General features: G+C 43.5%; 1 protein-coding gene across 1 annotated transcript; it reads left to right on the top strand.

Annotated features, from left to right (window-relative positions):
- Positions 1–2,566: 2,566 nt before the first annotated feature.
- On the top strand, positions 2,567–3,715 carry KCNJ1 (potassium inwardly rectifying channel subfamily J member 1). Its single transcript, XM_075278560.1, has one exon. It carries the CDS (start codon positions 2,588–2,590, stop codon positions 3,713–3,715), a length of 1,128 nt encoding a protein of 375 aa, XP_075134661.1. The 5' UTR covers positions 2,567–2,587.
- Positions 3,716–21,303: the final 17,588 nt, after the last annotated feature.

The following is a 21,303-nucleotide window of genomic DNA, read 5'->3' as shown; positions in this document are numbered from 1 at the left end:
TTTAATGAATCAAAAATTCCTTAATAGATTTAAAAACTTAACAAAAAAAATGTATATGAACAGATCAGTTCCTATTAAACTACAGTCAGATATTTGGGTTAATTAGAATATAAAACTTTTTTGTCTATCCCCCACCTCCATTTTCCTATAGTGTATCTATTACTAATATTAATGCTAATGAGCTGTTTGGTGCAATGGAGTGGCACCTTCTGACTTTAACATGCCCCCATTAGGCAGACCATGCTCTGTGTGAGTGTGGACTTTTTCCAATGCATATTACCATAGATTCTATATAGGGCTCTAAGATGTATGAGGGGAGGGGAAAAAAAATTATGTATGAAATTAGAAGATTGTAAACAAGCAAGACTAGACCCGAGCATGCTGGCTTTATGGGTAAGAAAAATACAGTTTATGGTATTGTAGTACTAAGTATGTAGTTATATGGAAATTTCTTATGGTAACAAAACCAGGAGAACAGTTGGTAACACCATGTCAGTACAGCATGTCCCATTTAATTGCGATAATTCATTTTGGGAAACTGACCTACTTAGTAGATCCAAATATAGCAAAAGTCAAAAGATATCTGCATAATGATCTGGTCATCAGCGAAATGATATGAATCTAGAAGACCGCCAGAGTAGAAAGAATAGAGAGTTCACACTGGAATTACCTGCTACTGTAGCAACTTTCATATAAAAACTCCAGAGTAGTTTTGGTTTTATTTTTTTTCCCTAAACAAGTTTTATTAATGATAAAAGGTTTAAATAGTGCACATCAGAATACAAGAGACACGTACAAATAAGAGTATACAATAGAATATGACCTACAGCACCAGCCTGGAAGGACCAAATATACTAACTTTCCAGCATAATGGCAGACATTTTTTCATTCGTGTAATCATTATAAGGGGTTTTCTGGACTTTGGTGGATTTTTTATATTGATGACCCATCCTAAAAATAGGAATCGCCCGAGGCGGACGACAGAAAGCCGCGCCCCCCCCCCCCCCCGGAGGAGGGGGCGGAGCAAAGGGGGTGGGGCGGAGCGAAGGGGCGTGGCGGAGCGGCGTTAGCAGGCACGGAGAGGACCTGCTCTCTACCTGAGCGTGAGGGGAGGCCGCTGGAGCAGCGCTGCTCCAGCGGCCTCCCCAATCCACCGCTCGGTGACGCTAAGCCAGTCCAGGACAGCTTGTCCTGGACTGGCTTAGGTAAGCAAAAATGCCGCCCTCCCCGGGGCCTTGGTATAGCACCGCCTGAAGCGGTCGCTTCAGGTCGCCTCATGGGAGATGCAGTGCTGCGGGTCTGACCCCAAACATCTATCACCTATCTAGCCAGAATAAGAAGCGTCTATACATGGTGTAATGGCCATTCACTTGATTGAGAGTAGAGCTGCAGTACTTTGGCATCAATACTACATAGGGCAGGGAGCCTTCAGTTTCTATCCCCATAAACTGTATACCTGCGGCACCTAAAGCAGTCGGGAACAGTTTATCAGTGGGGGTCCCAACAGAACTGATAGTGATGGAAGGAAAGAGGAGTTCAGTTTCAAACACACACCGAAGCCCAGAAAATGCATTTAACCATGAAACTCTAGCCCTGGAGGGAAAGTATTTTGCTACAAATAGTTGCCATAGGAAGGAATGTGGAGATTAATTTAGTGAAGCACTTGAACAAGGTTTAGACCTGAAGAGAATCGGCCATTATTGGGTTATTAATATGTGAATGCATGCTCGGAGGTAAGGGGCCCCGGAGTCCATCAGCTAGTATTGGGTGACACTCTGGTGTCACCTATAGGCGAGGAGTCAATCTATGGTCATATAGTATAAGGAAAGGTTTGTTACCTGATAATATTTTGGAACCCACATGAGGCCTTTGAGGTATTTGGGTTTTTTGTAATACAAGAGTTATCCATAGTGGCACCATTAACTCTGGGGATATCTTTCTTCCACACTTTGTAAGCTTTTATACTATAGAGATTTTTGTTTTGTCTAGACAATTACATCTTAAAAATCACAAGCAAGATGATTACTCAGCTTAATAACATATTATTTAGGTAAGAAGAGACTCCATTTAACCAACACACCCCAAGCCTATGGAAGTAATGATTAACTTTCCTCAATGTACAGTAAATGTTCATCACAAAGGTAGATAGACAGTCTCCCTTGCACATGCAGAAGTAAAAATATAACTTTAGAAATGATCTTAGAACTCACTGAGTCATTAAGTCCAGAAATGCCACATCTACAAGAAAATTGCTAGTCAAGAACAAAACTACAAAACAACAAATCTGTAACCTTAAGAAAGGCTATACTTTTAAGACACAACCAAGTTCCAGTGAGGTCATATACCATTCCAACAGGGAAAGATTACTAGTGCTTACTGAGATATTCCCTAGATAAACAGGAAGAGCAGCAATACCCAACACCTCTTATTCCCTGGCATCTATCCCAGAGGCTTATAAATTGCATGAAGTAATCGCTGATCCATCACATACTATGTTGGCAAAGCATCTGCAGTACTGTCTTCCACTGACAGTGTATTAGACCGATATTGTCCCTTTCGTTGCAGGTGGTTTTTACTCCGTGTCAGAATGTTGTCTTACTTGAGAAAAAAATTGAACATTCACCTTAAAGAAAACAAGCGTCGCCGGGCAAGACTGGTGTCAAAGGATGGAAGATGCAATATTGAGTTTGGGAATGTGGAAGAACAGTCTAGGGTAGCTTTCCTGGCTGACATCTGGACCACTATTCTGGACCTAAAATGGAGGTACAAGATGACTATTTTTATTTCAGCCTTTCTGGGGAGTTGGTTCCTGTTTGGTTTGCTGTGGTATGCCGTTGCCTACTTGCACAAAGACCTTCCAGAATTTGACCCACCTGCCAATAACACACCATGTGTTCAAAATATTAATGGACTGACTGCTGCGTTTCTCTTCTCTTTGGAAACTCAAGTGACCATTGGATATGGGTTCCGTTGTGTGACTGAGCAGTGTGGAACAGCTATATTCCTGCTGGTTGCCCAGTCAATTTTGGGGGTCATAATTAACTCCTTTATGTGTGGTGCCATCCTGGCTAAAATCTCAAGACCCAAGAAGAGAGGCAAGACGATAACTTTCAGCAAGAATGCAGTCATTAGTAAGAGAGGAGGAAAGTTGTGTCTCCTCATTAGAGTGGCAAATTTAAGGAAAAGTCTTCTGATAGGGAGTCATATTTATGGAAAACTGCTAAAAACCACGCTCACACCAGAAGGGGAGACCATCATTTTAGATCAAGTAAACATTCAGTTCATAGTGGATGCTGGAAATGAGAACCTATTCTTTGTCTCTCCACTGACAATCTACCATGTTATTGATAAAAACAGCCCTTTCTTTGAGATGTCAATGGAGACTTTAATACAGCATGATTTTGAGCTTGTGGTCTTTTTAGATGGCACAGTGGAGGCGACAAGTGCGACCTGCCAGGTCCGTACATCTTACATTCCTGAAGAAGTGCTCTGGGGATTTCGTTTTGCCCCAATTGTATCAAAAACAAAAGAAGGCAAGTATCGAGTAGACTTCAGTAACTTCAGCAAGACTGTCGAGGTGGAGACCCCACATTGTGCTTTTTGTCTTTATAATGAGAGGGACGCAAAGGCCAAGCTTAAGATGGGCTATGACAACCCTTCCTTTACCGTCAATGACATTTCAGAGACTGCTGACAGCAATGCAACAAAAATGTAGATTTTTTTTCAAGGGGGCGAAATTTTTCTTGAGGAGGTAAAAGAAATCACTTTGAGTCCACAAGGAATGAATATGTATAGAACTTCTCTGTGAGAAAGCAATAAGTTGCAAGTCAGGTCTAAAAATGCTTTATTAAATATGTATCACTTACATAGATATGATCATAGCTGTATGGCATAACAAAGGTTTAGATACTCTGAGTCACTACAGAGAATAATAACTTGCAAAATACACCATGAAGTACCTGTCTTAATATATATTTATATAATCTTGTATTTTTATAGGAAAAAAGTATTTTTGATAGTGGTATCATGATCGTATAGTAGAACATGAAATATTTTCCTTTAAGATCAAACATTTTTAGAAGAACACAAAACAGATAGGAATAGACTAAGACACACACAGTGGAAATCACATTCTTTTCCCTGTAGCATTTTTCATTTTTTTTTTCTGCTGTGATTTTCTCTGCAGATTTTCTTGCCATATTAAATCTATAGAGAAAGTATTAGCTAAAATCTTATTCACTTTGCTGGTACGTCATAAACCTGGCGTCCCACCTTACTTTCCTAGAAAGGGGTTGTGGTAGAGTTTGCTGGCCATCAGCCCATCACATCCTTCATCATTTAGGTCAGAAAACTGGTGTAAATTGATCCTTGAAATCTACACCTGCTAGGAGCATAAATTTCAGTTCAGATTCATGACATGACAGAGAGAAGAGAAGGCAGGGATTGGGTTGTAGAAAGCTGTAAGTGAGATTGATGGTTTCCAATCATAAATCTCTTTCAAAAGTTGCATTAACAGCGTAAAAAGTAAAAGGCAATTAATAAGACAAAATACTTCCTGATGTCAAGATAGGAGGAACAGCAGTGCTGAGATATCATTAAGCAAGATGACTCATCAGGAATGTCATTTATGCATAAACATAAGAGGAAGCAGCAACATTTCAGAGACTCCCATACATACCAAATTTTTATTGGTAAAAATCTGGGCCTAAATTGACACCTAACCCGACTGGAAACACCTACTTTTGTGCAAGCTCTTCCTTTTTCAGACCAGATAGGAAGCCTATACATACACACACACACACACACACACGCACACACACACACACACACACACACACACACTGCTGTTAGTACATTCACTGCGGTCAGTACATTCACTGCATATCACACGAGTGACAATCTTTTGATTACCGGACACAGACTAATAATACAAGGAAATGAATAAAGTACTATTAAAGTATGACTGCTCTATGTATTATGCAGCAAGTAATGCTGGGAATTAGGAGGATCTTGACACATTTGAGTGTATACAGAACCATTGTTGATAACAATAGCTCTGAGCCACATATTTCCATCTGTCAAATACTTATGGTATTACTAAATATGAACAAGCTTGGTGAAGTCATGGGCAAGGTCTCCGAAGCCCAGCAAGATGGCTCCTTCCAATCTACAGCAATGAGCAATGCATTCATGAATATTCAAAGATAAAGAAGGAAAACATGGAAAAAAGAGGAATCCAAATATAGCAGAGTATATTGAATTATTTACATTGTAACTTGCAAATATCTTTATATATTTCAAGGGCCCGCCATGGGAATCCAAAGCGATCTAATAAAATTATAAATATTGTGTGGATCTTGTGTGTTGGCCTTACTTCTCTGCTGATGTTACATAAAGAGATGCAGTATTCTTTTCCATTCTGGAGCAGACAAAGCATAAACTCCATATGAAAATAATTCCAAAGTAATTAAAAAGGAATTGGAGAAAGATAGGGACATGCCAGAAAAACAGGGTGAATTACATTATGTGAGGCTCATAGTAGCACACAACTATTTCTGGTGGGATGGTATTCACTTCCTATAGAGAATAGGCATACTGATGGGAAAGGGAGGATAACAAAAGTGTCTATTCTGAGAAGGTGGATGGAACTACATATATAAGGAGATCTCTCCAAAACCTTGTTTATTTCTGTTGGTGGGCTTGAAAGTCATAGGTGAGTAACACTGACTTGTGACTAGAGATGAATTAACTAATTTGTTACAAGCAGGACTCAAGCCAAAAATTCCAAATGAATCAGTTTAAACAAAAACTTTACCTTTTATTTTGGGTGATCCAAAATGGTTGCTAATGACATATATTGAGAAGTGAAATTACAGAGGTGACATTTTGGCATCACCTGGCAACCTCTAATGAGTAATAGGTGGAGAATTTCCAGTCCTGATGTCACAGACATAATAGAAGATTTAATAAGAAGATGACAAAGTCATTTTGGGATGTATTCAAGGTGAAAGACACTTGTGTCATCATCATCACTGCATGAGCCAAAGCAATATCTCCATTTTCTACTTCAGACAACAGCAATAGCAATAAAGTGATAAGAGGATGGCAAGTGAAGAGTCAGATGGAAGAATGATCAAGGTCCTAAAATTTGTCAAATTGTGATGATGGCGCCCTGTAGTATATGGCGCTTGAATGAAGTACCACACTTCCTGCAATGGTCCTTGGACAACAAGTCCTGTTCTGGCAAAAAAAAGAGAGCAGGCCTTAAGAATACTACAAGAGGAAGAAAGTCAGCTGCATGTACAGGCACAAGCTTGGGGCAAAAATACAATTCATTTTTGCCCATTAGCAAAGCCAAATATACTGATTTGCAAGTTTTGAAGAAATCCTGTGGTCAGGCTGCACAGAACTTCTTCAGCAAACTTCCTTCTGGTGACAAGGTTAAGGATAGCAGTTCTGAGGATCAAGCCTAGAAACTTTAAAAACAACATTTTTGAATGTTTTTTTGACAATATATAAAAGTTTCAACAAGAAATTTTGATAAGAAGTTATAAGTCTTCAAATATTAAAACTGACTTTACTTAAAACTTACATTTTTGGCAATGAAAGGGTTCAGTCTTTTTTCTACAATAGAGCAGAGTTTTTTTTGTAATACTGTGTCAGATTGACTTGTGAAGTCAGTCCCATTAGTGAAGAATCTTTTGATAAGGGTTAAATACATACAAAGTGCTGTTATAATGGTAAAACACTGCTATCATTATACTTTGGGGTCTTTTCAGTCCCTGCAGTATAATGATCTGAGGGCCAAGGGAGGTGACGGAACATAAACACCGTTACTTACCTCTCCTGCGCTCCAACAGTCTTCTGGCCTCTTTGATGATGTTCCAGATGTCTCATGGGCCAGGCCAGCGATGTTATGCATGACAGCACAAGCCTGGCTCATGTGATGTCTGGTCCAACATTGAAGAGGGCCAAAAGTAGCTGGAGGTGCACCGGAGCCAGGGAGAGGTAAGTTCCGATCAATATACTCTTGGGTCTGATGGGGCATAATACTGTGTGCGCGAACACAGGGGCCATGGTGGGGCATAATACTGTGTGGCTGGGCCTTTATGGGACATTATACTGTCCTGAGGCCACTTTGGGACATCAAAGTGTGAGTAAATGGGGGCCAAGAACGGGGACGCTATGCTATGGGCAAATACACCCCCCCCCCAGTAAAAAGTTTGCTGGAGAACCCAGTCTTTGCTAGTTACACCACAGTTTCCCCTCACTCACACATTAGCTGAGTGTAGAAGCAGCAAAATTTTGGATGTCTCTTCATCCTCCACGCTCCTCTTTATACACTTGTATGTAGAAAGTAGATCATTCTGAAAAGTAGAGAAGGAAACCTACCGTATTTTTCAGACTATAAGACGCACCTATGTTTTAGAAGAGGAAAATAGGGGAAAAAAATTTTGAAGCAAAAAAAATGGTAAAATATTTAATATATGGAAGTTGTAGTTTTGTAACAGCTGCAAGGCTACATGTTTTTGTTATATACTTGTATGTGTGTATGTTTTTTGGTTAATAATTGTTCTACCGTATTTTCCGGACTATAAGGCGCACATAAAATACTTCGATTTCCTCAGAAATCGAAAGTGCGCCTTATAGTCCGGTGCGCCTTATATAAGGCTTGAAGCGGCGGCACGCGAGGAGTTAAGCGGCGGCCGCCGGCAAAGTCTCCATGCCGCTTCCATACATTGCAATGGGAGCGCGCTATTCAAATAGTATTCGTTCATCTCTAACTATTTGAATAGCGCGCTCTCATTGTAATGTATGGAAGCGGCATGCAGACTTTGCCGGCGGCCGCTGCTTAAAGAGATTCTACTAGAGATGAGCGAGTACTGTTCGGATCAGCCGATCCGAACAGTACTCGCTCAACTCTAGATTCTACCATTAAAAGAACTTCTTCCCCCTAACCACGTCGGAATAGCCTTAAAAAGGCTATTCGTCTCTTACCTTTCCCATAGCCAGCGCCGCCTTCTCCCTGAGCTGTGTTCGCGCCTTCCGTGTCGTCTTCTTTGGGCCTCATGGATGACGCATGCGCAGTCGGCTCTGGCTGCGAGAGCCTGTTAGAGCCGACTGCGCATGCGTCATCCAAGAGGCCCAAAGAAGACAGAGACGGAGCTGCGGAAGAAGGCGGCGCTGGCTATGATAAAAAGGTAAGAGACGAATAGTCTTTTAAGGCTATTCCGACGTGATCAAGAAGGAAGTTCTTTTAAAGGTAGAATCCCTTTAACTCCTCGTGTGCCGAGCGCTTCCATTCATTTCAATGGAAGCGTGCCATTGAAATGAATAGAAGCGGCTGGCACGCGGGGGGTTAAGCGGCCGCCGGCAAAGTCTGCCGGCCGCCGCTTTCAATCATATAAGGCGCACCGGACAGCGCTGCGCCTTGTAGTCCGGTGCGCCTTATATATGGACCTAGGCAGGACTATAAGGCGCTCATGGGTAATGCGCCATGTTTTCTTATCCATGACTAGTTATAGACTGGTTGTTTTTCAAATGATTCAGGCTATGACTAAGAGCAGTTGCTTGCTCGAAACGCGTCAGCCACAAGCATTTCTTATGAAGATTATATATTTCCTTGCTTGAATACCACCTTTATGGTTTTAATAGTTTTCAATAAACTAAGATTTTAGGAGTTGGATCTTTTTCGCTGGACTTCAGTTTTTTGTTTATCCTTTCCATGTGTGAACACATTCCGAGTCGGTGGAATTTTTGGAGCCCATGCGATTAAGTACAAACTACAAGGGATGTAAGTCTATCCTATATACACATTTTTTCAAGAATATATATATATATATATATATATATATATATATATATATATATATATATATATATATATATATAAAAACACACACACACATACACACACACACACTTTTTGATTGGGTTGTGTTTTCCTTCCCCCCTTTTTTCCTATTGCTGCACATTATTCTTACAGATCCGGCATCCCGGCAATAGAACGGTGGATGCCGGGAAGGGGGTTTTAGACGCCGGCACAGGTGCTGAGGCCTGCAGCATTGCCACGCTCCTGTCGCTGCAGGAAGCCAGCAGTGGCAGGAACATGGTGATGCTCCACATTCAGACTTTAAGACGCACCCTCATTTTCCCCCCAGATTTTTTGGGGAAAAAGTGCGTCTTATAGTCCGAAAAATATGGTATTTATTTTATATCTCTAAGATTTAATACAATCTTTATTATATTAATTTATACTAATTTATTTATGCAAGGTGGTTTATACCTGGAGATACGCTTTAAGGAGCAAAGAGACAATGGAACTTGGGTCAAAAGTAGGGACTGTTGCTCTAAGAGGGGGACACTCAGGAGATATTCTCTCATTTATCTAGACCAGGGGTGGGCAATTAATTTTCCCATGGGGCCGCATAAGAAAATGAAACTATGCTAGAGGGCCACGCCACTGCAAATTTAGCTCCACCCACTTCTATGTTGACTCCGCCCATTCCCAATCATCTTTCCATGTGCCCCCACAAAGTACATTACATTACCCGTACATTATATGCCCCCACATTATAATGTTCCCTTCCAACTGCCCCACAGTATTAAGTCCCTCTCCTGGTGCCCCAGTTTAAACTGGTGGAAACTAGATGGGACATGAAACTGGGGCAGCTGGAGGGGGGACATTAAAATCGGGAAGCTGGAAGCAGACATTAAACCGTAGGGGTAGCTGGAGGATGACACTAAACTGGGGGTAACTAAAGGCAGACAGGTCCACTTCCAGCTACCTGCACAGTTTAATGACCCCTCCAGTTGTCCCCAGTTTAATGTCCCCCCAGTTTAAGTGCCCTCTTCATCTACCCTCAGTTTCATGTCCCCCCCTCCATTTCTCCCTCAGTTCCTTATCCCCCTTCATTTGCCCCATTTCATGTCCCCCCTCCATCTCTCCTCCAGTGTCATGCCCCATTCCCCCCTTCATATGCCACCTCTGCCCCCAGTATAACATTCCCCTTCCATCTCTGCCCCTAGGTTACTGAGACAGACACACACACACACACAGACACATATAGACACACACATACACAGACAAACACACACACATACAGACACACACACACACTCCACCCTGCATCTCACATTCCCCCTTCCCCCTCTCAGTACTTTATGACACACACCACATCTCCATCTTCTTGCACTGTCCTGCTGGCACTAAGACAAGCCTCCTTAGACACGCCTCCCTAGTCAAGCTGTGCAGGCCGGTCTGAATCAGTCAGAGGGCCGGATATGGGCCGCGGGCTGGGCTTTGCCCAGGTCTGATATAGACATTCTCCAAAAGAATATATGAAATTCTTCCAGATATTAAATGTCATTAGACAGCAAGACAATTAGGAGCCAAAATTAGTTACGCACTGTACAAGAACTTCAAACAAGATGCAACAGGATCCTACCAGAACATTCAGTCTGCTCAGTACATACCTAGTACCTACACTTAAGAGACGGGAAATTACATTTCTATGACTTACAGCTGAAATGCGATAAACCCAACATAAGCAAGAAAACACAAATGGACACTTTAAATGTATTACACAAAATTAAAAAGCTTTGCCACTGCTGTGGAGACAACCCCTGCGGAGATAATGAGATTAGCACTTGCATGTAAACAAAGGCCTGGGTATAAAATAAGATAATCCTTTAATAGTCCCACAGTGGGGAAATTTCAGCATGTTACAGCAGCATAGTAATACAGATATAGGATAATACACAGTAATATATTACAGACATAGACACACATATGCTGAGAAGAGAAGATATACTAGGAGTCCATAGCAGCTAAGGAATGGAAGAGAAAGAAGGAAGACTTCATAGTCATAATCATTAGTTCTCTGTGCGGAGTGATCTTCGCTTGGTCTGATGTAGATTATATAGCCTGGTCGCGGTTGGAAGGAAGGACCTGCGATAGCGCTCCTTCTCACACTTGGTGTGAAGCAGACGGTCACTTACAGTGCTGCCAAGTCCCATCAAGGTCCCATACATGGGGTGGAATTTATTCTCCCGCATGGAGGTCACCACAGACAGTATCCTTCTGTCACCCACCACCTGTACTGGGTCCAAAGGGCTCCCCAGGACAGAGCTGGTCCTTCTGATCAGCCTTTCAAGTCTATTTCTGTCCCTGGTTGATATACTGCTCCCCCAGCAGGCCACACCAAAAAAGATGGCTGAAGCAACCACAGAGTTGAAGAAGGCCCTAAGAAGTGGCCCCTGGACTCTGAAGGCCCTCAGCCTCCTGGGCAGGTAGAGTCTTCTGTGGCCCTTTCTGTGCAGCGCCTCCAGGTGATCAGCCCAGTCTAGTTTATTGTTGAGGAAAAAACCCAGGTACTTATAGCTCCTGACTATCTCAATACATATTCCTTGGATCTCCACCGGAGTAGGGGCACTTCTCCATTTACTAAAGTCACCACCATCTCCTTGATCTTCCCAGCATTAATCCTGAGCTGGTTCCGCTGGCACCATTCAACAAAATCTCGGTTTAAGTCTCTGTATTCCCTATCGTCGCCATCAGTGATAAGGCCTACTATAGCAGAGTCATCGGAGTACTTCTGTAAGTAACAGCTGGATGAGTTGTGTCTAAAGTCAGCAGTGTACAGTGTGAAGAGAAATGGGGCAAGAACTGTACCTTGTGGTGCCCCCGTACTACAGATCAGTGTCAGACACACAGTCTTGGGCTCTCACATACTGAGGGCGGTTTGTCAGGTAGTCTAGGATCCAGTTGGACAGGTGATGGTCCACTCCACCTAGGTTCAGCTTCTCCCTCAGTAGTCCTGGCTGAATGGTGTTGAAAGCACTGGAGAAGTCAAAGAACATTATTCTCACAGTGTTCCTGGGTTTCTCTAGGTGAGAGATAGCTCTATGTAGAAAGTGGATGATGGCGTCATCTACCCCAATGCCCGGCTGATAGGCAAACTGAAGGGGGTCCAGAGCGAAGCTCACTAGGGAGCGTAGGTGTGTCAGGACCAGTCTCTCTAGGACCTTCATCAGGTGGGAGGTCAGTGCTACAGGTCGGTAGTCATTGTGGCCCATCGGGTTGGGTTTCTTTGGGGCTGGTACCACACAAGATGATTTCCACAGTTGAGGTACCACTCCCAGCTTTAGACTCATATTGTACATGTGCGTAATAATACCACCCAGCTGGTCACTGCACATTTTAAGAACTCTTGCGTTTATACCATCAGGTCTCTAGTCTCTATGTGGATCTCTAGGACACAAAGGGCTTATTTATCTCATACCTGTGGTCAAGAAGGGTTAATATGAGCCCACGATAATATACAGAAAAAAAATACATGACTGGAAATACATAACTGAGGTTTATCACCCCATGTGTTAAGCATAATGAGTGGCAGCAAGTAGAGGTCTTTAGAAAAAAGGAAGAAATTGATACAGAAAATATATTGGAAAATTGTATAACTTATTATAGAAACAACAACATGTGTCTCTCATTATGGGTCTGAAAGTGGTCCTAAACTAATGTCATAATATCCCATTGCTGAGACTCCTAACAATCAGCTGTAATCCGTGAGGGAAAAAGTTGTATTGTTTCCCTATAGTACCTCCACAGGTAAAAATGGGTATTACACTGATGCCAGTTAATTAAGTGGGTCATAGAAGATGGTACTAAATGGAATCAAAAGGGTATTTGTAAATGGGCTTCTAAATGCTGAAAGGTAGTATAGCTATGCATGTACTCCTCACACGTGTCCTCTAATACAGCGATTTTCAACCAGTGTGCCGCGGCACACTAGTGTGCCGCGACACATGGTCGGGTGTGCCGCGGGGAAAGTTCCCCAAACACGTGCCAAGATTGGCACGGGAGACCTATTTTGCTGGCACAGCAGCCAGTCCCCGACGTTCATGGACTTGTAAATGTAGACGGAGCGTCCCTTCACTGCTCTGCTAGAGCTCAGGTGTAGGACACGCCCCCTTCTCTCCCTGCCCACCAATCAGAGATGAGCCTCTCACTGCACAGGATAAGGGCTCCTTGGACCTGCTGCTACACGTGAGGAGCTCCTGCCGTCTGCAGCCCTGAGGAGGAGAGGAAGCTGAACAAAGTGAAAGTAAAAGAAAACACCAGGTTAGTAACTATTCTTATGAATGTCAGGCATTTGGGGTTATTACTTTAGTGTTAGTAACTCCTTGTGCCTCACATTAATAGCAATTAACCCCATCATGTCCCTCATATTAACCCCAGTGTGGCTCACATAAGAGTTAATAACGTGTGACATATGGGGGTACTATATAATGAAGATATTTACTTAATTATTAGCTCCATATGTCTCACATATCAGTATCCCTTATGTGAAGCACACAGGGGGTTAATGTGAGGGACATGATGGGGTTCACTGCTATTAATATGAGGCACATTGAGTTGTAACCTGTAATATACATGACCAGACTTTTTATACACAACTGTGGATATAAGTACAGACCTATACATTTCTAAGGACCCATATATACAGCCATTCTTTTTGTGGCTGTGTATCTGGGCCAAATTGAAGAGCTGAAAATTATAGAGCAGGTCCTATATCTGTCCTATACGTACCCTATATCTGTCCTTTACCTACCCAATATCTGTCTGCATTTGTGGCCCTGTCAATTAATTTTTAATGTTTATATCAGTGAAAACCACATGCGTGCCACTTGTATGCAGGAGGCGTATGGCTGAGGCCCCACGTTGCATAAACGCAGCGTTTTTGTTGCAGATTTTGCTGCAGTTTATTTCAACCAAAGAATCAACCATTTAGAATCTATATTATTAACTATATGTATAATATGTACTGTTTTAGTGTCATTTTGTGCCATTTTGGTTGGTGGTGTGCCCCGGGATTTTTTAAGTGTAAAAAGTGTGCCGCGGCTCAAAAAAGGTTGAAAATCACTGCTCTAATAAGCACCTGACATGGTTTATCTTTGTCCATTTTGGTGTCTGAATACAGGTAGTCCTCGACTTACGACGTTGATCCGTAGGAATGGATCAAACCCCCCCCCTTTAAAATAAAACCCTGAAACAGAATGTGAAACTTACCGTACGGTGCAGGGTGGGCGGGCGGGCATTCAGGCCTCCTCTTTCTCCGATGTTCCGTCCTCCTCCGGCGCTCGCAAGCTGATAATGGCCTGGGCGCATGCGCAGTAGCCGTAATAGAAGCATCATGATACTGCGCATGTGCCCTGGCCATTATCAGCTTGCGAGCGCCGGAGGAGGACGGAACATCGGAGAAAGAGGAGGCCTGAATGCCCGCCCGCCCACCCTGCACCGTACGGTAAGTTTCACATTCTGTTTCAGGGTTTTATTTTACAAGCTCACTTGTAACAGCAAGCTGCCAGCATTGATTTTCCGCAGGCTAGTCCTTGCTAGCTGGGAGTGCTGGCAGTTTTCTGTTACAAGGGAGCTGTCGTAACCGCGAAACGTCGTAACCCGGGACCGTCGGAACCCGAGGACTACCTGTATTGGGTTCTTTTTTCTGCAATCTTAACCTGCGCCTCCTTTAGATCATCAAGAGTACAGATTATTTTTTTGTGCAGAGATTTTTTTTTTTGTGAAAGATTGGAATTTTCTTCTTTATGGAAATCTTTTTCAAAAGGGGAAGAAAATCTTATACTCTGAGTTTAGTTACAACTACTAGAATTTTTTTTGCAGGTACTTGGAATGAAGTCAGATTATTTTAAATTGATGTTCCAACCAAAATCCTGAAACAGGTTTAAAGTTGTCAAAATTGGTTCTCCAAGATAAAAAGTGGAAGAAGTTGTAATTTAGAAGTCGTCCAGATAGTCGTCCACTCTGATGTTTCTTAAATCTTAGGAAAGTTACCTCAACCATAGTTTTTGTGAATAGTCTTGGAACCCAAGATATCCTAAAGGGTAGGGTTACAAACTGAAAGTGCTGAATTTTCCCATGGAATAAAATACCAAATCAAAGATGGGAACAAGATATCGGAATATGAAAGTAGGAGTCTTTCAAATCCAAGGTGGCCATAGCTGCATCTTTCTGAATCAGAGGAATGGTAGATTTGATAGTCTTCATTTTAAATCTTTTATATTTGACAAACCTGTTGAGATATTTTAGGTTTACTATGGTATGGTATGGTATGGTATGCTTCTGTAGCAGAAAGATGTGAATAATGATCTAAAGATCTATTATCTTTTTTGAAGGAGCAACTGGGATTACTCCTCCTAAGGCAAGAAGATTCTTTAAACCTACTTCCATTCTCTCAACAAAAGGGACTCAACAAAAGGAAGATGTCGCCATAGAGCCCACACTTCTTGTCCGATTAGCATCCTTACCTCTTCAGACATAGTAGTTTTCTCGTGCTAAACAACTTTATTTGTACAGGAATTACAAAGTAATGTTATATAAATTTATATGTTTTTTAGGGCATATAGTACTTTTTTGACTTTTGGTTTCACTGGCAGAACTTTATCTCCCTAAAAATAAAATAGAAAACTATTAAAATATATTCAGGTAGGCACCAGTAAGTGAACCTGAAGGAGTCAATGCAGAAGCAGGGACAGTAGTCTACTCCATGGCCTCAGCATGGGCAACGGCCTGACATTCAGAAAAAGATATGACTACAAACATAAGACATAGACAGAGGCTTAACTAGAAATGGTGGGGCCAGAGAGCAAACATTTGACATGGGGCCCCCAGTCCCTTGACCCCTCCACCAACACTCCCCCCTCATACACACACACAAATCACATTCCTCCATGCACTATTATGCCCCATAGTGGCCCCTTCACATGGTATTATGCCCCGTAGTGGCCCCTTCACATACTATTATGCCCCATAGTGGATACCCATGAACAATTATTATACTTTGGGGTCTTTTCAGACCTCAGAGTATAATTAAAGTGCCCTCAGGAGTATTATGTATGGGGGCCCATGGAGATACCGTACAAGATCCAAATTGTGTTTTATTTTATATCTTAATTGGTATTTTCTCTCATTAATAAAATGGTTGTGGTTACTTTGATTACTTACTTACTCTCTTGATTGAAGGTCCATCACAGGCCATGCTGTGGTAATCCATGAGCAGCTTCTATGTTGTTTTGATATACTGCCCAGCAGCAGCTTCTGTCAGCTGATTGGTCAGCTGAGTTTTGGCGGGAAAATTTCTGCCAGATGTGGATTCTGCCCAGTAACAACTCTAAACAGCTGATTGGACAGCTGAGCCGGCCAGTGGGAAAATCAACAAATAAAAGGAGGCATTTAACCAGCTGAGGCGTCAGTCATCACCGTGTCAGGACATGGAGAAGCTCCCACCCTCTTTTTTTAAAAAAAATAAAAAAATAATAGTTTATCGTCATAATTAGAGATGAGCGAACAGTAAAATATTCGATATTCATTATTTGTTTCGAATAGCCGCTCAATATTCGACTATTCGAATGAATATCGACCCCTATTATAGTCTATAGGGAAAAATGCTTAGTTTCAGGGGAACCCACCATTCGACTCAGGAGGGTCACCAAGTCCACTATGACACCTTAGCAAATTATGACAACACCTCTGGAATGCAACCGGGACAGCAGGGGAAGCATGCCTGGGGGCATCTAACAAGCCCAAGTCACCGTTTTACCCCACCATCACAGCCTATCAACTACACACTTTGCACACTCAAAAAAAACCTCTATCAAAGTGGGAAAATACCTGGAAACCTTCTTTCTTCCCCAAATGGATGGACAGAAACCCAAATTTAAGCTAAAGAAACATTAACAAGCACCCCTTTAAATCATGTTGCCCATGACAACCACAGATGGAATAGGCAATGGGAAATCCAACAGTACCCACCCTGAACTGTCATTGTGGATGTGTGTGTGATGTGGTAAGACCTTCCAAAATTCACTTTTCTGGCCCTTAATGTGAGCCCTTACAAATTAAGTTAGATGCCCTTAAGCTGAGCTACAAGCAGAGACTGAGGCCCTTTAGGTGACTTCAGCCTCTTACCAGCAGAGTTTTAGGCCCTTTAACTTAGTTCAGCCTTGCACCAGCAGAGTTTTTTGCCCCTTGGGTGAGCTGAGCCTTGCACCAGCAGAGTGTTAGCCCCTTTAAAATTATTAGCCCCTAAAACGGTGGTTCCAGAAACATGATTCTCATTGTGTGGGATTGATGCAGTGGATTGGACTGAAAACCCAGACATTGACCTTGATTTGGATTGGGAAATTGATAACATTTTGGCATCAAGTCCTGGGGGTAACTTTTATTTAGAGGACCACAAAAGTGGAGAATTGGCTGCAACCACTACTACCGGTAATGGTCTTTTAATATCGGACTCTACATTACCCCTACATGGTGCTGATCAGGTGTTAATAGTCCAAACAACATGCTCCAGTACTTTAGATGTAGATCAGAAACCAATTTCCCTTCTGACACCAGATTTAACCAAGCTTCACCATCATCATCCTGCTGAGATGGAGCCACTAAAGGAAACCTTGCCTTCCAAAGCATGTTCTGGAGCTGCGACTGAGCCAAATCTAAACACAGAGTCCTTTGGAATGGAAAAAAATTCACCAGCAGTGTTTTTGACCTTGGTGTTTTTGGTGAGTTGAGCCTTGCACCAGCACGTGTCCCGCAACATCAGGTGGGACCTAAGTTCTGCGCTTTGCACAAAGTTCCCCTTGACCACCGACATGTGGACAAGTGCATGCGGCCAGGGACACTACATCTCAATCACGCCACACTGGCTGAATGTAGTTGAGGCTGGGACCGGGTCGCAAACTGTGGTGGCTTGCCTTGTCTCCCCGCCCAATATTCCTGGCAGGAGTGCTGAAAAACCACCCTCCTTCTCCGCCGTTAAATCGACCCCAGCTACGAGCTGGAAACACTGCAACGCTGGTGTGGGGAGACGTCAGCAGGCCGTGCTGAAGCACATCAGCTTGGGGGACAGACAGCACAGTGCCTCCGAGGTCAGGGATGCCATCCTGGATGAGATGGCAATGGTTTTTTGCCCCGCTGCACCTGGGCCCAGGCAGGTTGGCGTATGTGATAATGGCCGGAACCTGGTAGCAGATCTGGAACTTGCCAGACTCAAACACGGTCCACACATGGCCTACCTTTTCAAATTATTGATGCAATGGTTTCTAAGAACGTACTCCAATTTACACGAGCTACTGGTTAAAGTGTGGCGCTTGTGTGCCCACTTTGGCAAGTCTACAGTAGCTGATGCTAGCCTCAATACACTCCAGCAATGCCTACATCTGCCCGAAGCAGCGGCTGTTGTGCGAGGTCACCACACGGTGAAACCCTATATACCATATGTTGAGCAGGGTGTGCGAGCAGCCTTTGATGGAGTTCCATCTCCAAAACCCAAGGGTTCATCAAAGTCAGCTCCCTCAGTTTCTGCACCATGAGTTTCCATGGGTGGCAGACTTATGTCAAATCCTATCCCATCCTTTCCACTGGACTAGAAACATTATCATGCGCTCATCACAATTCCTGATATGACAGCTGCATTAAGCAGGGTGCAGAGTACAACGCAGACCAGGCCTGAGCACCAGGAACAGGTGTTACAATGGCTAGCGGATAATGCTTCCAGCTGCTTTTCCACCAGCCAGTCAGCCACTACCTGCAGTCGTGTTCATACCCAAGAGTCTGCCCCTCCTTCCTCCCAACATGCCAATCTTCCCAACAGAGTCATCCCACCCTTGCCCCCTCCCAGGATCTATTTTTGGGTCCTTTTACTGTCTCTCCCTCTGTTGAATCACTTCCCAAATTGCAGGAGCTACCAGTGTATTGACTGTGTGTCCTGATGCCCAAATACTGAAGTATCCGCCATTTCCTACCAATTTTGGGGTTGTGAACCTGTAACCGGCATTTCTGGGCCTCAGTGATGATGACGAGACACAGTTGCCATCAGGTCAAGCTGTGGTTATGTGCGGTTTGCAGCAAGGGGAGAGTGAGCAATTGCAAGAGGAATTGGTGGACGACGAGGCCACCGACCCGGTATGGACGGGGTGATGTCTAGTGGGGAAAGCAGTGTAGATGTGGAGGCAAGCTAAGCAGGAAAAAAGGTGGCTAGAGGCAAAGGCATGTCCAGAGGCAGCAAGGCCAAAGATTTTCTGTGTACTAGCCACTCATGCGAAACTCACCCATGTTGCCAGACTTATTCCTCCAACAGGCTAACAACTTCCATCTGGTCAACACCCACCAGGGGCACACTCTCCAAGGTCTGGGACACGTCAATGGCACTCCCTGGCCAAACTACCACCACTGAGGGGCCTAGTGTCACCAGGAGGGACAAGTATAGGCGCATGTTGCAGGAGTACCTGGCCGACCCCAGCCTTGTCCTCTCCGATCCCTCTGTGCCCTACACTTATTGGGTCTCCAAGTTGGATTTATGGCTGGAACTTGCGCTGTACGCCTTGGAGGTCCTTCCCGGCTGTCAGCATGCTATTGGAAAGTGTCTTCAGCGCAGCCGGTGGCATCATCACGGATAAGCATAGCTGGCTGTCAGTTGACAGTACTGACCGGCTGACTTTCATCAAAATGAACAGCCAATGGATAGACCCATCATTTACAAGTCAGTTACATGACAAATTTAGTGTGGTTTGCACACTTTGCAAGTCTAAATTGAGTAGGGGCTCTGAAAAGAGCAACTTTACCACCTTTTGTGTGCGCTGTCATTTGGAAGGCAAGCCCTGGGCTCAGTGGGAAAGAGCCAACACAGGACAATTGTCGCCCGGCGTTGCCGACACTGCCTCTTCCATGGTTTACAGTGCTGGTGCTGCAGTCCAGACCACCAGCCTGGACACCTGCACATCTGTCTCTGACACATTGGGGAGTTCACCCTCATCCACCCATTTGGCCTGCACCATCATGCGCCTCTTCATCTCCCAGGCATTTCATTGCAGGCAGAAGTACAGCGCAAGCCACCTACATAAGCCGTTCTTATAAATGGGAGGTCACATGTTCGACAGCCAATGGGTTTTTTTAAAATTTTTTTCGATGCCTCCGTTGTCGTAGTTCCTGTCCCACCTCCCCTGCACAGTTATTGGTGCAAAAAAATGGTGGGAGGGGATACAAATTTTTACTGCGTATGCCGCGTGGTATTCGGCGGGGAACGAATACCTCGAACGGCCTAATATTCGATCGAATACCTAGTCGATCAAACGGTGTTCGCTCATCTCTAGTCATAATGCTTTATTCAAGGAGAATTTTAGTCTCCCAGTTAATGCTGGGAGGATTGGTTTCATTGGCTTTTTGGTTGTATTTATCGTTTATTATTATACTGATATTTATTATTGGATTATTTTAATTATATATTTGGACAACCCCATAATAAACACATTGCGGCCTTTTTATCCAAAAGAGATATGTTGTTTGTCTATTAATTTATAAGTTTATGGTCTAAATATTAATAATTGAAGCACATTGGGGTGTGTATCACCATAAACAGAGACCCAGGGGAGGATACAAACATAAAAACACTGTTACTGACCTCTCCTGGGCTCTGGCAAACTCCATGCAGATCTCTTCAATGTTGGACAAAACAACACCTGACACAGGCTGACGTCCCAACACATAAGGATGTTGGTCTGGCCTGTGTGACGTCATCAAACAGGCCCAAAGCCTACAGGAACGCAAGAGAGTTAAGAAACAGTGTTTATGTTCCCTCACCTCTTCTGGCCCAAAGATCATTATGTTCCGGGGTCTGAAAAGACCCTAGAGTAGAATAATAGCAATGTATGCTGGGGTTCACGGGCCCGTGGCCTTACTTATTGATCCCCAGTACTGTTAACAGCTGCATCTGCATTAAGTGAAGCTCAGGCGGCTGTGAGCAAGAGCGAGGATCGGTAAGTAAATAGGGCCGGTTACCTGCTGGAGTAACTCCAGCAGGTAACGGCCTATTAAAAAAACAAAAAAAAACAAACAAACAGAGACAATACATCAGGGGCCTGCCAGGCTCCCTAATGTCCCAGGTCCTGTGGCATTTGCCCATCACCGCTACCCTGGTAGTTACGCCCTGAATGTAGACATCCCCTACCTTAAATGGTCACTAACTTTTCAAACAAGTTAGTCTCATTTCATAGAGCATGTGATTCTGGGTCAAAAAGTTTCTACCACTAGGTGTCTCCCTTCTAGCTAGTTTACTGCTTTGTTACCAAGATCAGGGGATAATAACACTCCTTGGGGAGAGTGTGTACCTTCACATGCGAATAAAGACTTACAAGCCATTTCTGCTCCACTGGGGGATTATGGAAAAAATATGCAAATCTGTTCTCCAGGTTGTAATTAAGAGAGCAGTGCCTCTGTTTGCTGCC

This window comes from Leptodactylus fuscus, chromosome 6 (assembly GCF_031893055.1).
Source record: "Leptodactylus fuscus isolate aLepFus1 chromosome 6, aLepFus1.hap2, whole genome shotgun sequence".
NCBI classification, from domain to species: Eukaryota; Metazoa; Chordata; class Amphibia; order Anura; family Leptodactylidae; genus Leptodactylus; species Leptodactylus fuscus.
Note: the sequence above shows the minus strand (reverse complement) of the source record. Positions and strands in the feature narration are given on the sequence as shown.